At 47.3% G+C, this 25,651-nt stretch overlaps 2 protein-coding genes and 1 gene segment (V, D, J or C); all 3 read left to right on the top strand.

The window, feature by feature from the left end:
- LOC142249623 (immunoglobulin lambda-1 light chain-like) overlaps positions 1-25,651 on the top strand; it is a 757,490-nt gene that overhangs the window by 615,142 nt on the left and 116,697 nt on the right. The gene's annotated exons all lie outside the window — the stretch shown is intronic.
- The window catches only part of LOC142249649 (Ig lambda-1 chain C region-like), a 609,515-nt gene that overhangs the window by 483,145 nt on the left and 100,719 nt on the right, over positions 1-25,651 (top strand).
- Positions 21,935-25,651, top strand: part of LOC142303451 (immunoglobulin lambda-1 light chain-like) — a 90,091-nt gene continuing 86,374 nt past the window's right edge. The window contains exon 1 of the mRNA XM_075344803.1: positions 21,935-22,013. Coding sequence (XP_075200918.1) covers positions 21,935-22,013 — 79 coding nt within the window. The remainder of the gene's footprint in view (positions 22,014-25,651) is intronic.

Genomic DNA, 25,651 nt, shown 5'->3' with positions numbered 1-25,651 from the left:
CTCCTGACGTCACCGCGGTCACTGCCTTCTCTGCCCGTCTCGCGGACGGCCCGAGACTGTCACTAGCAGTGACGTCACGGGCTCTCGCGATACTGCGTAGAACGCGGCGGGCATAGAAGTCAGTGACAGCGCTGACGTCAGCAGAGCAGGAGATCGTCACAGCAGGTAATGATCTCATCTAACCTCCTGACGGCAGCGCTCGGCATCCCCTGCAGTGACCTGGGATGACCTATTGATGTTAGCTCAGGTCACTGCACGGCTCTCCCAGCCAATGGGGAACATTTTGTTCTTCATTGACTGGGAGTCTCATTGACTATGGTATGGATCGCCGTGCAACCCCCTTATTGGATTACGCCGGACCCGGATTTGATTGTTCTTGTCAATAAATTGTTGAAATAGGGAATGTGGGGAGTGTTTTTTCAAATAAAACTTTTTTTGTTGTCTATTTTTTATTTCTTACTGACTGGGTTGGTGATGTCGGGTATCTGATAGACGCCTGACCTCACCAACCCCAGGGCTTGATGCCAGGTGACATTACACATCTGGCATCAACCCCATATATTACCCCGTTTGCCAACGCACCAGGGCAACGGGATGAGTTGGGGCAAAGCGCCAGGATTGGCACATCCAATGGATGCGCCACTTCTGGGGCAGCTGTAGCCTGCTATTTTTAGGCTGGGGAGTGTCCAATAATGGTGGACCTCCCTAGTCTGAGAATACCAGACCACAGCTGTCCGCTTTACCTTGGCTGGTGATGCAATTTGGGGGGGACCCCACGTTTTTTGTTTTAAATTATTTATTTAATTTTAAATAACAGCGTGGGGTGCCCTCTGTTTTGGATTACCAGCCAAGGTGAAGCTGCCAGCTGTGGTCTGCAGGCTGCAGCCGTCTGCTTTACCCTAGCTGGCTACAAAAGATAGGGGGGACCTCACGTCGTTTTTTTTTAAATTATTTATTTATTTATTGGCTAAATACAAGGCTAAGCACCCTTTAGTGCCACATGAAAGGCACTAAAGGGTGCCAGCTTAGAATATGCAGGGAGGTGGGACATTATATAGGTCTTTCTCATCTATTATCTATCCCTCTATCTATCCCTTGATTCATTCATCCATCCCTCTATTTATCCCTCTAGCTATCTGTCTCTATCTATCCCTCTATCTATCTAGCTGCTTCCGTTTTTTTGCAGTATGAAAAAAATAGGAAGGTACACAGATGACACACGGACCATATACGGAACGGAACGGATGCCACACAGTTGCATCCGTGAAAAAACATGACCATTTTTTTTGCCTTAGGCCGGTTTCACACATCCGGCTTTTCGCCGGTTTTCCGGATCCGGCGCTCTCCCGTACAGACAATACAGTACAGTGACAGCGCTGTAACTTCCGGGTCACATGCGCCGGTCACATGACAGCATGTGACCGGCGCTTGTTGCGCTGTCACTGTACTGTAGTCACTGTATGGGAGAGCGCCGGATCCGGTAAACCGGCGAAAAGCCGGATGTGTGAGTGTGAAACCGGCCTTACACAGTATTCATTTATCTATAAGGGGTGAGGAACATGTAACAACTCTTTCTGTTACCATTGTTGATGGGATGTGAACTGATTGCTGTGTCACAGATGAGAGAAGCTGGATCTCTGCTCTGTCAGATGCTGAGAGGTCAGGTGCTGGGCAGAATACTGACAGCCATTGAATGTGCAGGGGGCGGGAAGGGGGCGTTTCTGGACACTGAGGCTGGGTGGTGCCAGCTCTGACTGAGGTTTGGCAACCAAGAATACAGGAAATTGTCATGATGTTTGTTGGAGCTGAATGTAAACAAGGTGCTGCAGAGAATAAAGGGTGAATTCAAGAGGAACAAAAGTTAGAAAACAAAAAATAACAATGTAGGGGTGATTTATATGACAATACAGCACAGATTAGCTTACAATTTTTTTTGGAGTGTATGTCGGATAACTCCTTTAATTGGTAGTTGGCTCTCAAGCCTATGCAGCTTGGAGTAGGACAACATGTATAAAATTTATCATGTGATCAAAATACTCATTTGCCTAATAATTCTGCACACAGTGTACACTCTGCATGCCTTCCTGACAGAAAAAAACAGAAATGTAGAACGTTTTGCAAATTTATTAAACAAGAAAAACTGAAATATCACATGGTCATAAGTATTCAGACCCTTTGCTCAGTATTGAGTAGAAGCACCCTTTTGAGCTAGTATAGCCATGAGTCTTCTTGGTTATGATGCAAAGTTTTTCACACCTGGATTTGAGTATCCTCGCAATTCTTCCTTTCAGATCCTCTCCAGTTCTGTCAGATTGGATGGTGAACGTTGGTGGATAGTCATTTTCAGGTCTCTCCAGTGATGCTCCATTGGGTTTAGGTCAGGGCTCTGGCTGGGCCAGTCAATAATGGTCACAGAAAACAACTCCTTTGTTACTTTAGCTGTGTGCTTAGGGTTATTGTCTTGTTGGAAGGTGAACTTTTGACCAAGTCTAAGGTCCAGAGCACTCTGAAAGAGGTTTTCTTTCAGGATATTATTATTATTTAATATTGTAGTGCCATCAATTCCATGGCGCTTTACATGTGAAAGGGGTATACATAATAGGGACAAGTACAATATTCATAAACAATACAAGACACAGACAGATACAGGAGGATAGAGGTCCCTGCCCGCGATGGCTCACAGTCTACAAGATATCTCTGTAATTGGACGCATTTATCTTTCCTTCAATTGCAACCAGTCGTCCTGTCCCTGCAGCTGGAAAACACCCCATAGTATAATGCTGCCACCACAATGTTTCACTGTTGGGATTGTATTGGGCAGATGATACAGTGCCTGGTTTTCTCCACAGATAGAATTATCACCAAAAGAATTAGAATTAGAATTATCACCAAAAGGTTCCATTTTCATCTCATCAGACCAGAGAATCTTATTTCTCATAGTCTGAGAGTCCTTCATGTGTTGTTTTGCAAACTCTATGTGGACTTTCATATGTCTTGCACTAAGGAGAGACTTCTGTGATGCCTATGCGGTAACCAGGTGTCACAAAAATGAGGTAACAACAAAACAACAGCTTGGGTCCTACATGACTGTGCCAGTCAGTACACAAACTAGCACACCAGGATATTTACACTCACAACCAGGGTGGGAAACCCCCCTTAGAGCCAGGTGCCAGGGCTGGGCACTGTGAGCAAACAGGCAGCCAACTGGGAAGGGAGGGACCAAACTTGGGGGAGGAGAGAGTGACCTGGGAAGTGTGGCTAGTCTGCGGAAGACAGGGAAAGAGAAAAGAGGAGAGGAGAGGATTTGAGAAGTGAGCGGCAGTAAAAGAACAGGTGTCAAGACAGACAACGGAATCTTGAGACACAGTGAAAGTAGCAAAGACCCCGCAAAGACCTGAGCAGAAAGATCAGCCACTCAGAGGAGAAAGTATCTGGAGAGCGAGAGAGCAAGCTCCAAGGACAGAGGGATCCTGCGGGGTGGACATCCAGGGCTACCAGTACTTTGCACGCACGGGGTGCAGATCCCAGAACAGACCAGTACTTCAAGCCATCTGTTAACTCTGCCAGGTGGGTGGGTTTTCAGGACTCAGCTGTCACAACCACTAACGTGCGAAGCAACAGCAGCAAAGGGAGGACAGGGACCTATTCCCTTAAATACTCCAAGCTGCCTGCGGCAGGACCCAGACACTAGTGATGGGAAATCTAGTTCATTTTGGTGATTAGTTCACCATGAACTAGTTCACTGAAAAGATTAGTTCAAAAGATTAGCTCATTTAGTTCATCTAGTTCAGTATTTCTCTCCACGCTATCCTGAGGAGCTGACAGGAAATGCATCATGTGACCTGTGAACTAAATGAACTATATGAGCTGCTGAACTGAATGTTTTACTGAGAATGAATCAGGACAGCCTAGTTCAGTCTGATGCATCTCACTGAGCCCAGCAGCGCCCCCTGTGGTAGTGTAGAGTACTGACTCATAATGAATGTGTATGAGGGAGTGAGAAGCAGTTCAGCAGCCACCATTTTGAGAACAGAACAGGAGCCAGTGGTAAAGATTTTAGCAAGACTGATCTAGGCTACAGGAGGGTGATCCTCTACAGGAGGCTGATCCTCTACAGGAGGCTGATCTTATCACACAGACGGGTGAGGGGCATGAACCACACACACAAACACTCTCTCTCATACACACATATGAGCTGTGTCTGTCTACTGTGCAATTTCAGTTTTTATTAATATTATTATTACTATTCTATTTGTATTTGATGTGTGGTCTAGTGTTTTACTACTTTCTTTTCCAGCATCAGGGGCTATAAAGAGCCAGTGTGAGGGCAGGAGCCTCCTGGAGCTGTAGAGAATCACTCTCTGTCTCCTCACACTGCTGTTTAGTTCAGTATTTCTCTCCACCCTGTCCTATGAGCTGACAGGAAATACATCATGTGACCTGTGAACTAGATGAACTAGATGAGCTGCTGAACTAAATGTTCTACTGAGAATGAATCAGGACAGTCTAGTTCAATCTGATGCATCTCACTGAGCCCAGCAGCGCCCCATGTGGTAGTGTAGAGTACTGACCCATAATGAATGTGGATGAGGGAGCTGAGGAGCAGTTCAGCATTCACCATTTTGAGAACAGAACAGGAGACAGTGGTAAAGTTTTTAGCAAGACTGATCTTCTAGACTACAGGAGGCTGATCCTCTACAGGAGGCTGATCCTCTACAGGAGGCTGATCCTATCACACAGACAGGTGAGGGGCATAAACCACACACAGAAAAACTCTCTCATACACACATATGAGCTGTGTCTGTCTACTGTGCAATTTCAGTTTTTATTAATATTATTATTACTATTATATTTGTATTTGATGTGTGCTAGTGTTTTACTACCTTCAAGTGTGAGAGCAGGAGCCTCCTGGAGCTGTATGAGGATCACTCTCTGTCTCCTCCCACTCTAGTTCATAATGAACTAATCTCTGTCAGGATGGTGAACTAGATGAACTAGTTCACTCTGAAGATTAGTTCATTTTGAACTACTCACTCACGAACTACCCATCACTACCAGACACCACTCGGACTTCCAGGAGCTCCACGCTAGGGAGGATCGACAAATACACCAGAATCCATCGGTGGGAGAGTGACACCAGGTTGGCTGGCACAGCTATAGAGGACTCGGGCGCACCTGTGATCCAGCACATCTCCAGGGGGCTAACCCAGTAGTAAGTAAAGACAACCAAACTGCACTCCCCTGTCTGGACTGATTTACTGCCCTGCGCCTCCACGTTAATCCTTCACTTACCCCTGGGGGGAAAGCCCTGTTCACGGAGGGCTCCACCATCCATGCTGCCCCATCCATCAGCCCCATGGAAGACTGGCAGCGGTGGCCCTGCTATCCCTGGCCGCACACCACTAGTGGCATAGTTGGACTATATTTTTATTTTTATTTTCTTTTTATTTAAAAAATGTTATACGGTGCCCCCGGGTCCGGGACCCCTCGAGCCACGGACTGCCCGGATTTGAGCAGCTAGGCTGCCCCGGGGCTCGACACTTCTGCCATAAAGGCCCAACTGGTGAAGGGCTGCAGTGATAGTTGACTTTGTGGAACTTTCTCTCATCTCCCTATTGCATCTCTGGAGCTCACCCATAGTGGTCATTGGATTCTCCTTTACCTCTCTCACCAAGGCTCTTCTCCCATGATTGCCCAGTTTGGCTGGGCGGCCAGGTCTAGGAAGAGTTCTGGTGGTCCCAAACTTCTTCCATGTAAGGATTATGGAGACCACTTTGCTCTTAGGAACCTGGAGTACTATTTTGTAACCTTGGCCAGATCTGTGCCTTGCCACAATTCTGTCTCTGAGCTCCTTGGGCAGTTCCTTAGACCTCATGATTCTCATTTGGTCTGACATGCACTGTGAGCTGTGAGGTCTTATATAGACAGATGTGTGCCTTTCCAAATCAAGTCCTATCAGTTTAGTTAAACATAGCTGGACAATGAAGGAGAAGAACCATCTCAAGGATGATCACAAGGAAATGGACAGCATGTGTCTTAAATATGAGTGTCTGAGCAAAGGGTCTGAATACTTATGACCATGTGATATTTCAGTTTTTCTTGTTTAATAAATTTGCAAAAATTTCTACATTTTTGTTTTTTTTTTCAAGATGGGGTGCAGAGTGTACATCAATGAGAAAACAATGAACTTTCTTGAATTACCAAATGGCTGCAATGAAATAAAGGTTGAAAAATGTAAAGGGGTCTGAATGCTTTCAGTACCCACTGTGTGTGTATGTATATGTATATATATATATATATATATATATATATATATAATATATAAAGCTGAATGCGTGTGTATGTCCGGGATTGGCATCCGCACCGTCGCAGCTACGGCCACAATTTTGTACACTCACACTTCTGGACCCCGAGAGCGTCATAGGCTATGTTTCGAGGAGACTATTTAACCCTGCTCTTTACAGTTATTCGCCAAAAAACCTGCCTCCATTAAAGCGAATGGAGCTGGGAGCCACAGTGCAGCCAGAACTTCAGAAGAATGCGCAGCCATGCCCTTATATGGAATGTTGGCGTGTCACAATGCAGCCAGGGAAAGAGGCAGACACAGACAGGGAAAGAGACAGACACAGACAGGGTAAGAAACAGACATAGACAGGGTAAGAGACAGACACAAAGAGACAGACTGACAGGGAAAGAGACAGACAGGGAAAGAGAGAGACAGGTTAAGAGACAGACACAGACAGGTCTAATATATAAAGCTGAATGTGTGTGTGTGTGTGTGTGTATGTATGTGTGTGTGTGTGTGTGTGTGTGTGTATGTCCGGGATTGGCATCAGCACCGTCGCAGCTACAGCCACAAAATTTTGCACACTCACACTTTTCGACCCCAAGAGCGTCATAGGCTATGTTTTGAGGAGACATTTTAACCCCGCTCTTTACAGTTATTCGCCAAAAAACCTGCCTCCATTAAAGCGAATGGAGCTGGGAGCCACAGTGCAGCCAGAACTTCAGAAGAATGCGCAGCCACGCCCTTATATGGAATGTTGGCATGTCACAATGCAGCCAGGGAAAGAGGCAGACACAGACAGGGTAAGAAACAGACATAGACAGGGTAAGAGACAGACACAAAGAGACAGACTGACAGGGAAAGAGACAGACAGGGAAAGAGAGGGAAAGAGAGAGACAGGTTAAGAGACAGACACAGACAGGTAAAGAGACAGACACAGGGAAACAGACAGGGAAAGAGAGGGAAAGAGACAGACAGGGAAAGAGACAGACGGAAAGTGACAGAGATAGACAGACAAGGAAAGAGATAGATAGACAGATAGGGAAAGAGATTGAGATAGATGGAGAAAAAGAGAGAGACAGTCATAGACAGACAGGGAAAGAGACAGACAGACAAAGATAGAGAGACAGAGAGATATATATACAGAGGGGGAGACAGACAGAGAATTGGAGAGAAACAGAGAGACAGTTACTATCCCGGGCGTTAATATATTCTATTTATACATTCTATCCCGGGAATGTTAATACATTCTATTTTGTTAACAGCAGTTATTCACCCGGGCGAAGCCGGGTAGTACAGCTAGTATATCTATATATATATAATTGCATTATTCTGTCTGTCTGTCTGTCTGTCTATCTTGCTCCAAAATTGTGTAGTTACAGTGACATTGTGTCCTTACAGTGACAACCGTCGGATTGGCCGCTGGGCTCGGCCGTGCCCGCTAGGCCACGCCCCCACACGCGTCGCCTGCGAGGCCACATCCCCCGTACACGGTGCCCGCTAGGCCACGCCCCCCGCACGCAATGCCCGCTAGGCCACGCCCCCATGCGATACCCGCTAGGCCACGACCCCACACGCGATGCCCGCTAGGCCACGCCCCGCACGCGATGCCCGCTAGGTCACGCCCCCCTCACACTATGCCCGCTAGGCCACACCCCCTCACTATGCCCACTCGGCCATGCCGGATTGGCCGCTGGGCTCGGCCGTGCCCGCTAGGCCACGCCCCCACACGCGTCGCCTGCGAGGCCACATCCCCCGTACACGGTGCCCGCTAGGCCACGCCCCCCGCACGCAATGCCCGCTAGGCCACGCCCCCATGCGATACCCGCTAGGCCACGACCCCACACGCGATGCCCGCTAGGCCACGCCCCCCTCACACTATGCCTGCTAGGCCACGCCCCCTCACACTATGTCCGCTCGGCCACACCCCCCGCACACTTTGGGCACCTGTACACTTTCCCCCCCAGGACAACTCCTCCCATTATACTCCTCTTTCCCCAGGACTACTGCTCCCATTATACTCCACCTATTATAATCCTCCTATTATACTCCTCTCTGAGGGGTTCGCAGCATGGGGGATGGAGCATGATGGGGGGTTCGCAGCATGGGGGATGGAGCACGATGGGGGGTGCAGCATGGGGGGGTGGACCACGATGGGGGGTGCCCAGAATGGGGGGATAACGGAGACTAGTAGAATTGGGTTTTTCAAACCGCGCCAATGACCGCTATGAACGTCTGTAAGATTAATGTTCCTTTTATTTCATTTACAGGTCAACGCGTTTCTGGAGTCTCTGCTCCCTTCCTCAGGACATGCAGGAAAAAACTACATCAAATCTGCAAATCAGTACAATCAAATTTGAGCAGATTTGATGTACTTTTTTCCTGCATGTCCTGAGGAAGGGAGCAGAGACTCCAGAAACGTGTTGACCTGTAAATGAAATAAAAGGAACATTAATCTTACAGACGTTCATAGCGGTCATTGGCGCGGTTTGAAAAACCCAATTCTACTACTCTCCGTTATCAGCCATCCTGGGTGCTGCTGCCGTGACCTGGAGTATCATACGTGTATAGTAGTTGTGACTCTCACAACTCGATTCGGTGAGTGCATTTGCTCTTGTTCACCCCATATATTACTCGGGTAAAACTCTATTGCGCTTTCTTTTTCCACAGTTCTTACTTCTTCCAGAATGGGGGGATGAAACATGATGGGGGGTTCGCAGCATGGGTGATGGAGCACGATGGGGGGTGTAGCATGGGGGATGGAGCACGATAGGGGGTGCGCAGCATGGGGGATGGAGCACGATGGGGGTTCGCAGCATGGGGGATGGAGCACGATGGGGGGTGCAGCATGGGGGATGGAGCACGATGGGGGGTGCCCAGAATGGGGGGATGAAACATGATGGGGGGTTCGCAGCATGGGTGATGGAGCACGATGGGGGGTGTAGCATGGGGGATGGAGCACGATGGGGGGTGCGCAGCATGGGGGATGGAGCACGATGGGGGTTCGCAGCATGGGGGATGGAGCACAATGGGGGGTGCAGCATGGGGGATGGAGCACGATGGGGGGTGCGCAGCATGGGGGATGGAGCACGATGGGGGTTCGCAGCATGGAGGATGGAGCACGATGGGGGGTGCAGCATGGGGGATGGAGCACGATGGGGGGTGCCCAGAATGGGGGGATGAAACATGATGGGGGGTGCGCAGCATGGGGGATGGAGCACGATGGGGGTGCAGCAAGGGGGATGGAGCACGATGGGGGGTGCCCAGAATGGGAGATCAAACATGATGGTGGGTGCGCAGCATGGGGGAAGGAGCACGATGGGGGGTGCCCAGAATGGGGGATGAAACACAATGGGGGGTGTGCAGAATGGGTGAAGGAGCACGATGGGGGCTGCCCAGAATGAGGGATGAAACACGATGGGGGGTGCGCAGCATGGGGGATGGAGCACGATGGGGGGTGCCCAGAATGGGGGATGAAACACGATGGGGGGTGTGCAGAATGGGGGATGGAGCACGATGGGGGGTGCCCAGAATGGGGGATGAAACACGATGGGGGGTGCGCAGCATGGGGGATGGAGCACGATGGGGGTGTGCAGCATGAGGGATGAAACACGATGGGGGGTGCGCAGCATGGGGGATGGAGTACGATGGGGGTGTGCAGCATGGGGGATGGAGCACGATGGGGGGTGCACACCTCCCCCCAAACCACACACACACACCGCCACACACGCACCACACAACACACCACACACACACTGGGAACCACAAACACCCCCCTACTCAGACACCCACACATACACAGACAACGCCGCACACACACAACACACAAACACCACGGCACACACAAATATACGCACATACCGCGCAACACACACACATTGCACAAAACATACCTCCCCCCAAAACACACACGCACCCCACATGCACATAAACTGCGCAACACACACAGCACCACACACACAGAACGCTGCAGACACACAGTGCTCCACAAACAACGCAACACACACAACGCAACACAGATACAACACCGCTCTCACACCCCCCACACCCAGACAACACCCAGAACATTTACAGCGCTCTACACAAACACTGGCAACTACACTCCACAACATCTCTCTCTCTATATATATATATATATATATATATATATATATATATATAACAAAAATCATACATTAACTACACAATAAATTCTAGAATACCCTATGCGTTAGAATCGGGCCGCCTTCTAGTATATATATATATATATATATATATATATATATATACATACATATATATATATATATATATATATATATATATATAAAACTCGTGTATATATATATATATATATATTCTAATATATAAAGCTGAATGTGTGTGTGTGTATGTATGTTATGTGTGTGTATGTCCGGGATTGGCATCTGCACTGTCGCAGCTACATCCACAAAATTTTGCACACTCACACGTCTGGAGCCCGAGAGCATCATAGGCTATGTTGTGAGGCAAAATTTTAACCACGCGCGTTCCAATTTACCAATCAATTTTGCCCCTATCTACATACTGGGGAAAAAGTGAAACGAAAAGTGTATCCGCACCGTCGCATTTACAATCACGAAATTTTGCACAGACAACTCATGTGATCCAGGAAACGTCGTAGACTATGTTTTGACAGGAAAATGTAACCCCACACTTTACAGTTACTCTCCAAAAAAACATGCCTCCATTAAAGTAAATGGAGCCTGGAACAGGTTATTAGTAGGAGCTGTGATTGGTTGCTATAGGAACAAAAGATATTGTTAGTATAAGAAGCTTATATGTGAGTTAATAAGATGTCGGTGGGGAGACGAATAGAGAGAAAAAGACAGAGACAGACAGAGAGACAGACAGAGAGACAGACAGAGAGATAGAGACAGACAGGGAAAGAGACAAAGAGATAGAGACAGACAGGGAAAGAGACAGACGATGAAAGAGACAGAGACAGACGGTGAAAGAGACAGAGACAGATGGGGAAAGAGACAGACAGAGACAGACCTGGAAAGAGACAGACCTGGAAAGAGACAGACCTGGAAAGACACAGAAGGGGAAAGAGACAGATGGGGAAAGAGAAAGACGGGGAAAGAGACAGACAGAGACAGACCTGGAAAGAGACAGACCTGGAAAGAGACTGACCTGGAAAGAGACTGACCTGGAAAGAGATAGATGGGGAAAGAGACAGATGGGGAAAGAGACAGACAGACATGCAGACAGGGACAGAGACAGGTAGACAGGGAAGGAGGAGACAGCCAGAGAGACAGACAGACAGGGAAGGAGGAGACAGCCAGAGAGACAGACAAAGATAGATGGGGAAACACACAGACCTTGATAGAGACAGACGGGGAAAGAGACAGAGAAATAGAGACAGACAAGGAAAGAGACAGACAGAGACAGGCAGACAAGGAAAGAGACAGACAGGAAAAGACACAGACAAAGAGACGGGCAGACAGACAGGGAAAGAGACAGACCTGGGAAAGAGACAGACCTAGAAAGAGACAGATGGGGATAGAAACAGAGAGATAGACAAAAAAAGAGACAGACAGAGACAGGCAGACGGGGAAAGAGACAGACAGGGAAAGAGACAGATGGGGAAAGAGACAGACCTGAAAAGAAACAGACGGAGCACATTACTTGGCCAATTTAGTTAAATCTGTGTGAAATATCTGTGGTGTTGAAATATATGTTGTGAAATGCTTCTATTAGCTTAGTTTTTGCCTTTTAATAATTACATTTCTATCTATTTGTTTTGTGGTTTTTGTGTGCAGAATAAACTTTTGCTAATACATTCTATTTTGTTGACAACAGTTATTAACCTGGGCGAAGCTGGGTATTGCAGCTAATATACAGTTAGGTCCAGAAATATTTGGACAGTGACACAATTTTCGCGAGTTGGGCTCTGCATGCCACCACATTGGATTTGAAATGAAACCTCTACAACAGAATTCAAGTGCAGATTGTAACGTTTAATTTGAAGGTTTGAACAAAAATATCTGATAGAAATTGTAGGAATTGTACACATTTCTTTACAAACACTCCACATTTTAGGAGGTCAAAAGTAATTGGACAAATAAACCAAACCCAAACAAAATATTTTTATTTTCAATATTTTGTTGCGAATCCTTTGGAGGCAATCTCTGCCTTAAGTCTGGAACCCATGGACATCACCAAACGCTGGGTTTCTTCCTTCTTAATGCTTTGCAAGGCCTTTACAGCCGCAGCCTTCAGGTCTTGCTTGTTTGTGGTTCTTTCCGTCTTAAGTGTGGATTTGAGCAAGTGAAATGCATGCTCAATTGGGTTAAGATCTGGTGATTCACTTGGCCATTGCAGAATGTTCCACTTTTTAGCACTCATGAACTCCTGGGTAGCTTTGGCTGTATGCTTGGGGTCATTGTTCATCTGTACTATGAAGCGCCGTCCGATTAACTTTGCAGCATTTGGCTGAATCTGGGCTGAAAGTATATCCCGGTACACTTCACAATTCATCCGGCTACTCTTGTCTGCTGTTATATCATCAATAAACACAAGTGACCCAGTGCCATTGAAAGCCATGCATGCCCATGCCATCACGTTACCTCCACCATGTTTTACAGAGGATGTGGTGTGCCTTGGATCATGTGCCGTTCCCTTTCTTCTCCAAACTTTTTTCTTCCCATCATTCTGGTACAGGTTGATCTTTGTCTCATCTGTCCATAGAATACTTTTCCAGAACTGAGCTGGCTTCATGAGGTGTTTTTCAGCAAATTTAACTCTGGCCTGTCTATTTTTGGAATTGATGAATGGATTGCATCTAGATGTGAACCCTTTGTATTTACTTTCATGGAGTCTTCTCTTTACTGTTGACTTAGAGACAGATACACCTACTTCACTGAGAGTGTTCTGGACTTCAGTTGATGTTGTGAACGGGTTCTTCTTCACCAAAGAAAGTATGCGACGATCATCCACCACTGTTGTCATCCGTGGACGCCCAGGCCTTTTTGAGTTCCCAAGCTCACCAGTCAATTCCTTTTTTCTCAGAATGTACCCGACTGTTGGTTTTGCTACTCCAAGCATGTCTGCTATCTCTCTGATGGATTTTTTCTTTTTTTTCAGCCTCAGGATGTTCTGCTTCACCTCAATTGAGAGTTCCTTAGACCGCATGTTGTCTGGTCACAGCAACAGCTTCCAAATGCAAAACCACACACCTGTAATCAACCCCAGACCTTTTAACTACTTCATTGATTACAGGTTAACGAGGGAGACGCCTTCAGAGTTAATTGCAGCCCTTAGAGTCCCTTGTCCAATTACTTTTGGTCCCTTGAAAAAGAGGAGGCTATGCATTACAGAGCTATGATTCCTAAACCCTTTCTCTGATTTGGATGTGAAAACTCTCATATTGCAGCTGGGAGTGTGCACTTTCAGCCCATATTATATATAATTGTATTTCTGAACATGTTTTTGTAAACAGCTAAAATAACAAAACTTGTGTCACTGTCCAAATATTTCTGGCCCTGACTGTAAAGATAAAGGTTTTTAATGTTATGGTGAATAATCAACAACAAGTAGGACACAATTGTGAAGTTGAATGAAATTGCTTATTTTAAACTTTTATAAAACATAAATAACTGAAAAGTGGGGCGTGCAATATTATTCGGCCTCTTTAAGTTAATACTTTCTAGCGCCACCTTTTGCTACGATTACAGCTGCAAGTCACTTGGGGTATGTCTCTATCAGTTTTGCACATCGAGAGACTGAAATTCTTGCCGATTTTTCCTTTGCAAACAGCTGGAGCTGAGTGAGGTCAGATGGAGAGCATTTGTGAACAGCAATTTTCAGTTCTTTCCACAGATTCTCGATTGGATTCAGGTCTACCCTTTGACTTGGCCATTCTAACACCTGGATATGTTTATTTGTGAATAGAGATGAGCAGTGTTCGAATCGAACTGTTCGCTAATCTCAAATTCGACCTGTTTTAGGCGATGTTCGAGTTGTTCAACAAACGCGGACAATTAGCTTCAAAGTCGACAGTTTGAGGTTATGTTCAATAATGGTTCGATACCAAAAGCGTAATTGGCTTTTCACAGTAATACTGTCATTCAATGTTAATACAGTGGAACAAGTGTGCTTGTTAACCAAGTTACTCGTCTAGCAAAGCAAGATTTCCCATAGGAAATCATTGCAATGCAGACAATTCCTTCCACAACTTGTTAAATGTCCCATCCTGGTCCCCTATTGTGCCATTCCACACATGCACAAACACACACAAACACACAAACATACACAAACATACACACACAATTATGCTCACCTTACCTTCCATTCCATCGCCGGCCTCCTGAGACTTGCAGTTCGCCGGTACAAGATGTGTATCGGGTAACCATCGCGACCGATGCCGGAACTTCCGCTGCCAGAGCGCAGATGTCAAAGGCAGGAGCCACTTGCCTCTGATTTGCCAGCGCACTGCCTTTGAGTAGCGTCTGACAGAGGAAGTTCCTCCCTCGTCGCGATGGTTACCTGATACACGTAGTTCGCTGCTACAGGATGTGTATTGGGTAACCATCGCGACGAGGGAGGAACTTCCTCTGTTAGACGCTACTCAAAGGCAGCACGCTGGACAATCAGAGGCAAGCGGCTCCTGCCTTTGATGGCAGCGCTCTGTCAGCGGAAGTTCCGGCATCGGTTGCGATGGTTACCCGATACACATCTTGTACCAGCGAACTGCAAGTCCCAGGAGGCCAGCGATGGAACGGATGGTAAGGTGAGCATAATATGTGTGTGTGCGCTCATGTTTGTGCATGTTTGTATGTGTTTGCCTGCCATTGTTTTCAATGGTGTTCGAAGTTGTTTGAAAGTGTTACGGTTGCTGCGAGCACTGGAGACTATGTCCAGATTTCTTGCTACTGCACATGTGCGAGCGCTGGAGACTAAGTCCAGATTTCTTGCTACTGCACATGTGCGAGCGCTGGAGACTAAGTCCAGATTTCTTGCTACTGCATGCACATGTGCGAGCGCCGGAGACTAAGTCCAATCTTGGAGCCATTGCACATGTGCGGGTGACATCATCGCTGACACGAGGTCACATGTCTCTGACACCTTCTATGCCGATTGGTCGCTGGTCATGTGCTTGTGACGTCTTGCTCGGTGATAGGCCAGCATGACGTCACTCCTGTCGTTCTGGAAGCGGATTGGCTCTGGTGTCCTCCATCTTGGATGAGGCACAGAGTCTATATAAGACCCTGACACACGCCGCATGGTGCTCAGTCCTCTTGGTTCATGCATATGAGTAGACGCTCTGTGCGCGTTCCTCTAGGCATTCCTCTGTCTATGCTAGGTGAGCGCTACCGGCAGGGTAGCGTTCTTATACCTTACAGCTTCGGCTGCTGTCCGTATCCTTACCTCTTAGGGGAGCGGACATAGGCAGGTGCCTGAGGCACATGGTCTGGCTGGGCCTTGTGATTGTACTCGTAGGTGGACGTTGCCACTAGGGTAACGTTCCTTATACTGCGTCTGGCAGTTGTTCGTATCCTCGCACACTAGGGGAGCGAACAGAGGTAGGAGCTTTGTGCGGCTTACGCTGCTGTTCGTCTCTTTTGCACCACTAGAAGAGCGGACCTAGGTAGGTGCCATTTCGCACACATTGCCTTTGTCTCTGTGATTATTAACAGAGATCATTCCACACACCCTCCAAGTAAGGGAGGAATTGCTTTACTTTCTTATTATATCCTTCTGTGAGTTAACAGAGGTATTGCACTCTGCCATAGTCTGCAGCAAAGTCTTTGCACGGTGGACCCTGACTGTCTGATACTCCTTTCGGTTATTATCAGACAGCCCCCCGTAACAGAAAGTGTTCGCCGAACGTTCGGTGAACGTTCGACGAACACACCCGCCGTTCGACGAACCGAACCAAACTCGAACACTAGGGTTGTGGCTCATCTCTATTTGTGAACCATTCCATTGTAGATTTTGCTTTATGTTTTGGATCATTGTCTTGTTGAATGACAAATTTCCGTCCTAGTCTCAGGTCTTTTGCAGACTTCAACAGGTTTTCATCAAGAATGGTCCTGTATTTGGCTCCATCCATCTTCCCATCAATTTTAACCATCTTCCCTGTCCCTGCTGAAGCAAAGCAGGCACAAACCATGATGGTGTCACCACCATGCTTGACAGTGGGGATGGTGTGTTCAGGGTGATGAACTGTGTTGCTTTTACGCAAAACATATCATTTGGCATTGTGCCCAAAAAGTTCGATTTTGGTTTCATCTGACCACAGCACCTTTTTCCACATGTTTGGTGTGTCTCCCAAATGGCTTGTGGCAAACTTTAAACAACACTTTTTATGGATATCTTTGAAAAATGGCTTTCTCCTTGCCACTCTTCCATAAAGGCCAGATTTGTGCAGAGTACGACTGATTGTTGTCCTATGGACAGACTCTCCCACCTCAGCTGCAGTTCATCCAGAGTGATCATGGGCCTCTTGACTGCATCTCTGATCAGTCTTCTCCTTGTTTAAGATGACATTTTTGAGGGACGGCCGGGTCTTGGTAGATTTGCAGTGGTATGATACTCCTTCCATTTCAATATGATCACTTGCACAGTGCTTCTTGGGATGTTTAAAGTTGTGGAAATCTTTTTGTAACTAAATCCGGCTTTAAACTTCTCCACAACAGTGTCACGGACCTGGCTGTTGTGTGCCTTGGTCTTCATGATTGAATCTGCGCTTTAAACAGAACACTGAGGCTATCACAGAGCAGGAGCATTTATATGGAGACTTGATTACAAACAGATGGATTATATTTATCATCATGAGTCATTTATGACAACATTGGATCATTCAGAGATCCTCAATAAACGTCTGGAGTGAGTTTGCTGCGCTGAAAGTAAAGGGGCTGAATAATATTGCACGCCCCAATTTTCAGTGAATTCTTTTTACAAAAGTTTAAAATAATCAATAAATTCTGTTCAACTTCACAATTGTGTCCCACTTGTTGTTGATTCTTCACCATAACATTAAATTTGTTATCTTTATGTTTGAAGCCTGAAATGTGGAAAAAGGCACTGCATATATATAAATGATATCTATATTTATATCTATATATATATATATATATACAGTCATATAATAAGTTTGGGCACCCCTATTAATGTTAACCTTTTTTCTTTATAACATTTTGGGTTTTTGCAACAGCTATTTCAGTTTCATATATCTAATAACTTATGGACTCAGTAATATTTCTGGATTGAAATGAGGTTTATTGTACTAACAGAAAATGTGCAATCCGCATTTAAACAAAATTTGACCGATGCAAAAGTATGGGCACACTTATCAATTTCTTGATTTGAACACTCCTAACTACTTTTTACTGACTTACTAAAGCACTAAATTGGTTTTGTAACCTCATTGAGCTTTGAGCTTCCTAGGCAGGTGTATCCAATCATGAGAAAAGGTATTTAAGGTGGCCACTTGCAAGTTGTTCTCCTATTTGAATCTCGTATGAAGAGTGGCATCATGGGCTCCTCAAAACAACTCTCAAATGATCTGAAAACAAAGATTATTCAACATAGTTGTTCAGGGGAAGGATACAAAAAGTTGTCTCAGAGATTTAAACTGTCAGTTTCCACTGTGAGGAACATAGTAAGGAAATGGAAGAACACAGGTACAGTTCTTGTTAAGCCCAGAAGTGGCAGGCCAAGAAAAATATCAGAAAGGCAGAGAAGAAGAATGGTGACAACAGTCAAGGACAATCCACAGACCACCTCCAAAGACCTGCAGCTTTATCTTGCTGCAGATGGTGTCAATGTGCATTGGCCATAAATACATTGCACTTTGCACAAGGAGAAGCTGTATGGGGGAGTGATGCGAAAAAAGCCGTTTCTGCAAGCACGCCACAAACAGAGTCGCCTGAGGTATGCAAAAGCACATTTGGACAAGCCAGTTACATTTTGGAAGAAGGTCCTGTGGACTGATGAAACAAAGATTGAGTTGTTTGGTCATACAAAAAGGCGTTATGCATGGAGGCAAAAAAACACGGCATTCCAAGAAAAGCACTTGCTACCCAGAGTAAAATTTGGTGGAGGTTCCATCATGCTTTGGGGCTGTGTGGCCAATGCCGGCACCGGGAATCTTGTTAAAGTTGAGGGTTGCATGGATTCAACTCGTTATCAGCAGATTCTTGACAATAATGTGCAAGAATCAGTGATGAAGTTGAAGTTACGTAGGGGATGGATATTTCAGCTAGACAATGATCCAAAACACCGCTCCAAATCTACTCAGGCATTCATGCAGAGGAACAATTACAATGTTCTGGAATGGCCATCCCAGTCCCCATACCTGAATATCATTGAACATCTGTGGGATGATTTGAAGCGTACTGTCCATGCTCAGCGACCATCAAACTTAACTGAACTGGAATTGTTTTCTAAACAGGAATGGTCAAATATACCTTCGTCCAGGATCCAGGAACTCATTAAAAGCTACAGGAAGCAACTAGAGGCTGTTATTTTTGCAAAAGTAGGATCTACAAAATATTAATGTCACTTTTATGGTGAGGTGCCTATACTTTTGCACCAGTCAAATTTTCTTTAAGTGCGGATTGCAGATTTTCTGTTAGTACAATAAACCTCATTTCAATCCAGAAATATTACTGAGTCCAATAGTTATTAGATATATGAAACTGAAATAGCTGTTGCAAAAACCCAAATTGTTATAAAGAAAAAAGGTTAACATCAATAGGGGTGCCCAAACTTTTTCATATGACTGTATATATGTGTGTGTGTATATATATATATATATATATATATATATATATAGATATATATAATTGCCTTATTCTGTCTGTCTGTCTGTCTGTCTGTCTGTCTGCCTTGCTCCAAAATTGTGTCCTTACGGTGACACAAAGCTGATTGGCCGCTGGGCTCGCCATGGCCCTGCCCCCCCGCCTGTATTGGCCGCTCGCCTTGCCTCGGCTCCGCTCCCCCCCCACGGATTGGTCGCTCGCCTCGGCCTGGCCCCGCCCTCCGCATGGATTGGCCGCTCGCCCCGGCCCTCCGCACGCATCGCCAGACATAACCTTGCGCTGCTGGGATCGTGACGGAGCCAGTGAACGCTGGTAACCATTATACACATCGGGTAACTAAGGTCCCTTGGTTACCCGATGTGTATCATAGTTACCAGTGTACACCGGCTCCGTCACGATCCCAGCAGCGCCAAACATAACTTTGCGATGCTGGGATCGTGACGGAGCCGGTGAACGCTGGTAACCATCATACACATCGGGTAACTAAGGTCCCTTAGTTACCCGATGTGTATCATAGTGACCAGTGTACACCGGCTCCGTCATGATCCCAGCAGCGCCAGACATACCCTTGCGATGCTGGGATCGTGACGGAGCCGGTGAACGCTGGCAACCATTATACACATCGGGTAACTAAGGTCCCTTGGTTACCCGATGTGTATCATAGTTACCAGTGTACACCGGCTCTGTCACGATCCCAGCAGCGCCAGACATAACCTTGCGATGCTGGGATCGTGACGGAGCCGGTGAACGCTGGTAACCATTATACACATCGGGTAACTAAGGTCCCTTGGTTACCCGATGTGTATCATAGTTACCAGTGTACACCGGCTCCGTCACGATCCCAGCAGCGCCAGACATAACCTTGCGATGCTGGGATCATGACGGAGCCGGTGAACGCTGGTAACCATTATACACATCAGGTAACTAAGGTCCCTTAGTTACCCGATGTGTATCATAGTTACCAGCGTACACCGGCTCCCGGTACACATGTGCAGGGAGCCGGCATTATACTCCTATCCCCCCAGGACTACTCCTCCTATTATAGTCCTCCTATTATACTCCTCTCTGAGTATAATAGGAGAACTATTATAGCATGGGGGATGGAGCACGATGGGGAGTGCGCAGCATGGGGGATGGAGCACGATGGGGGTGCGCAGCATGGGGGATGAAGCACGATGGGGGGTGCGCAGCATGGGGGATGTAGCACGATGGGGAGTGCGCAGCATGGGGGATGGAGCACGATGGGGAGTGTGCAGCATGGTGATGGAGCACGATGGGGGGTGCGCAGCATGGGGGGATGGAGCACGATGGGGGGTGCGCAGCATGGGAGATGGAGCACGATGGGGGGTGCGCAGCATGGGGGATGGAGCACGATGGGGAGTGCGCAGCATGGAGGATGGAGCATGATGGGGAGTGCGCAGTATGGGGGATGGAGCACGATGGGGAGTGCGCAGCATGGGGGATGGAGCACGATGGGGGGTGCGCAGCATCGGGGATGGAGCACGATGGGGAATGCGCAGCATAGGGGATGCAGCACGATGGGGGGTGGGCAGCATGGGGGATGGAGCACGATGGGGGGAGCGCAGCATGGGGGATGGGGCACGATGGGGGGTGCGCAGCATGGGGGATGGAGCACGATGGGAGGTGCACACCTCCCCCCAACACACACACACAACACACCACACACACACTGGGAACAGCAAACACCGCCCTACATAGACACCCACACACACAGACAACGCCGCACACACACAACACCCAACACACAAACACCGCGGCATACATAAATATACGCACATACCGCACAACACACACATTGCACAAAACATACCTCCCCCCAAAACACACCACACCCACACAAACCGCGCAACACACACACACACAACGCTACAGACACACAGCGCTCCACAAACAACGCAACACACGCAACACACATACAACACCGCTCTCACCCCCCGCCACACCCAGACAACACCCAGAACATGTACAGCGCCCTACACAAACACTTGGTAACTACACACAACAACATCTATATATATATATATAACAAAAATCATACATGAACTACACAATACGTAAATTCTAGAATACCCGATGCGTAGAATCGGGCCACCTTCTAGTATATATATATATATATATATATATATATATATATATATATACTGTAAACGTGTGTGGAAGCCAAGGTCTCTTCGCATTTATCAAGCAGCAACAAATCTTCCACCACCCCACAGACTACTGGGAATATATCCAATCCTCAACCTGGTCCTCCTTCTTCCCCCCATCATCAGTCACAGGAGACATATGACTCCAAGCTTGGCAACTCTGAGGATCTGTTTTGTATGTATCCTTTGGTTGGCTCAGGCCTCTCACCGTGCAGCATTGAAGAGGTGGAGTGCATTGATGTGCAAGTATTTGAGGACCTACAACCAATTGAAATACTATGTCCCAAGAATGACAAAAGTATTTTAGGAGTGATACCTTTATAGGCTAACCAGAAAAATTATATTAGCAAGCTTTCAGAGCACAAAGGCTCCTTCTTCAGGTAATTTGCCTGAAGAAGGAGCCTTTGTGCTCTGAAAGCTTGCTAATATAATTTTTCTGGTTAGCCTATAAAGGTATCACTCCTAAAATACTTTTGTCATTCTTGGGTCATAGTATTTCAATTGATTTTTCTGGCTAACACGGTACCACAATATTATCCTGTATTGCACATTATAAGGACCTACAACGAGAAGAAAGCCAGTTATATGAACCAAATTTACTCTCTCCAGAGGTGGAGGCTGATGATGATGAGACACAGTTGCCATCAGGTCAGCCTACAATCTCAAGTGGGACGGAGGATGAGATGGAAGTCGAGATGGTTGATGATGAGTTCACTGATCCAACCAGAGTGAAAACTGGGTCAACTTTCCCAAGAGCTACCCACTGTGGCCCAAGTACGGGGAACTTCAGAGTTCAGCCGCTGTCTGGAAGTTTTTTTCTGAAAGTCCTTCAGAGAAAAACATTGTAATCTGTAGCATCTGCCATACCAAGTTGAGCTGAGGCCAAGGCAAAGGCAACCTGAGCTCCAACAGTATACGGAACCACATGGCAGCCAAGCACCCCAGTAATAATAATAATATTAACAATAATCTTTATTTTTATAGTGCCAACATATTCCGCAGCACTTTACAATTCAGAGGTTCATATAGAAGCAAGTAACAGTCATAGAAAAGACAATAATTATAGCAAAAAAGACAACCCTACTCATGAGAGCTTACAATCTACAATGAAGTGGGGGGACAAGGTACAGGTGCTTATTTCCAATGACAATCCAGCCATCTCAAAGAAATGTGGGATAGATAAAGGCTGCCTGAACCATTCAGCAAATCTTTGAGATGCTTTTAGATGCGGTTGAGTTTGATGGAGAGATGTTGTCAGAAGTCGTGGTGGGACTATGTGAATTTAATGTGATTAGGGAGTGTGATAGGCTACCCTAAAAGATGTGTTTTTAGGCAGCGTCTGAAGCTGAGTAAGCTGAGTAAATTGTGGTTCATCCTGGTTTCTTGAGGCAGAGCATTCCAGAGGATTGGTGCAGCTCAAAAGAAGTCTTGGATTGGGGAATGGGAGGTTCAGATTAGTGTGGAATTGTGGAGGTTAGTCAAAAGTCATTTGCAGAGTGTAGAGTATGGGTAGGGTAATAGACAGAGATGATGGTGGAGATGTAGGGGGGTGCCGCACTGTGGAGAGTTTTGTGGGTGAGAACAAGCAATTTGAAATGGATCCTGTTATATATGGGCAGTCAGTATAATGACTGGCACAGAGCAGAAGCATCCAAGTAATCCAAGTAATGGTTACCCAGTTAGGTGACCATGGCTGCAGCGTTAAGGATGGATTGTTAAGGAGAGAGTCTAGTTAGGGGGCGACCAATAAATAGAGAATTGCAGTAGACAAGGCGGGAGTGGATCAGGGCCACGGTGAGGGATTTTATAGTTTACATGGTGAGAAAAGGAAGGATTCTAGAGATGTTCTTGAGGTGCAAGCAACAGGAGCAGGTAAGAGATTGTATATAAGAGGTGAAGGTGAGATCGATGTCGAGCATAACCCCCAGACATTGAACCTGCTGCCTAGAAGTTATCGTGGTACCACACACAGAGAGGGAGAGATCAGGTTTAGGGAGGTTAGGAAATGGAGGGAATAGAAGTAGTTCAGTTTTGGAAAGGCTAGGTTTCAAATAGAGAGCAGACATGATGTTGGAAACTGCAGACACACAGTAAGTGGGCAGAATACCAGTGTACCAAATTTGTGCCGTTCAAACCACTTCCATGTCGCTTGTGCTACGTCCTTTACAATTTTCTGTCCAGGAAGCAGGCGCTCATACATCTTGCCCACAAGCTGCGAGTACACAGACACCGCAAACATCAACCACGTCGACTTCCTTGTCCCAGCGAAGTGTCCAGTTGTCTGTGCCTGAGAGCTTCGAAAAGAAGAATAAATACCCTGCCACACACCCACTGGCACCAAACCTAAACTCAAAGATTGCCAAATTGCTAGCCGTGGAGATGTTACCATTTAGGCTTGTGGGAACTCAGTGTTTCCGTGACCTCTTAGCTGTGGCTGCCGCACAATACAGTGTTCCCAGCCGACACTATTTTGCCCGCTGTGTGCCATCCCCACGTTACACAAGCACGTGTTCAACAATCTCAATCGTGCTCTAACCAATGCCATAACTGGGAAGGTCCACCAAACAACAAACACGTGGACAACTTGTTGTGTACAGGGATGATACATATCTGTTATGGCATACTGGTGGAGGCTGGGATAAAGTCACAAACTGGAACATCACACATCCTACCCGCGCCAACATTAGCGGGCCCAACTTATATCAGGGTTCCCCCTCATCATATGCCACTTCCTGTCTCCCCTCCTGCTGCTCCTCATCCTCTGCTGAATTACCCTCCCAATCACTGCCAAGCTGGGAGCTGTGCAGCAGTGCATCGAGAAAGCGGCAACACGCTCTGCTGAAGCTGATCTGTTTAGGTCAGAAACCACACACTGCAGCAGAGCTGTGGCAAGGTACAAAAGAACCTGCTGTACCTCCAACCAGGTCTGGTCATCTGTGATAATAAGTGTAACCTGGTGGCAGCTTTAAAGGTCGGCAAGCTGGTACACGTGCCATGTCTGGCTCATGTTCTGAACCTAGTTGTTCAGAAATTTCTCAAAACATATACTGACTTGCTGTACCTAATTGAGAAGGTGCACCATATTAGTGCCCATTTCCACCATTCCTCTACCGCTTTTGATGGTTTTACAGACCTGCAAACACACTTGAATTTGCCAAGTCACCGACTCATGTGGGTGTGTCGCCCTGGGCAAGCCAGGGGACACAGGTCACACACCACCACACCCCACACTCCAGGTAGGCACATCACAGCTAACCTACAAATCCTTGTTGCCTTCCTCCAGGAGTCTGATGATGCACACCAGGGGGTGGGCCAGGCGGTTGGCTCCGCCCACCGAGGAGCTCACAACTCTGGAGGCAGGAAGAAACCAGGCAGTTGAGTCCAGGAGGAGGAAGTGGAAGGAGTAAACAACACAGATTAGCCCAGGCAGGGCAAGTGTGAGGAGCTAAGCAGAGGAGTTAAGAAAGTGAAAGTGAAAGTAGAGAAGTGGAAAAAGGAGAAAAGCAAGTGAAGTGACAGAAGAGGAAGACAGCCTGAAGGGTCCAGCTTTGTGTAGGGCCAGAACAGCAAGGTCAGCAACGGCGGTGACTGTCTGGAGGGGGACCGTTTGGAAGTTCCTGGAAGGACCCCGTTGGCTGTGTGCCCGGTGGTCTGGAGCAGTGTTCCGAAGGACAGTCAGCACCAGGGCAGGGGCCTCTCGGACCCCGGCAAGGCTAGGAGTCGCCAAATTTGCCGAATCCGTCAGTGACGGGGACTCAGATCCCCCAACAACCAAGTCCCGATTGAAGGCAACAGCCCAACCTGAAGCAGAGAGACACCGCCACCGCCACGGCACCAGTTTCTCAGGGCCAGCGCCTGCGGGCAAAGTGTAGAGCTCCTCCGGCCCAGATTGCAGCCGGGGAGCGGGTAACCGGAGGGAATCCACCGCTACCACAAGTCAAACATAGGTGCAAGGAAGAGGGACATCACCGTCACCTACCGGGAGTGCAGGTGCAGCCGTCTGTGGGACCGTCCTACCAGCCGTTTGGTTTACCGTACAAACTGTGTCCACGTCTCAGGCTGAGTGAGTACCACAGTGCCGCAAGGCACAGCGCTGCCCCCGCGTCCCTGCGCCCACCAAGCCCTGCACCACACATCTTCATCACCGGGCCCCGGGATCACCAACCCCTACCCACGGAGGGGCAACACAACACCTGGCTGCTCCGCATCACCATCCCCGGGAGCCCCCGTACAGAGCAGCGGTGGTGAAATCACTACAACCGTGGGTGGCGTCACGAACTATAACAATCCCCACACCCAACAACCCCCTTTCACTCACGGGCGAGGAGTGTCGCTCGAGAAACCCCGGGATCCGGCCCACAGCTCGAGCCACCAGGAGCAGCTGCCGGACCCGAGCAGAAGGGGTGAGCGCG

Source organism: Anomaloglossus baeobatrachus, chromosome 1, assembly GCF_048569485.1.
Source record: "Anomaloglossus baeobatrachus isolate aAnoBae1 chromosome 1, aAnoBae1.hap1, whole genome shotgun sequence".
NCBI classification, from domain to species: Eukaryota; Metazoa; Chordata; class Amphibia; order Anura; family Aromobatidae; genus Anomaloglossus; species Anomaloglossus baeobatrachus.
This window is presented reverse-complemented; position numbering and strand designations above follow the sequence as displayed.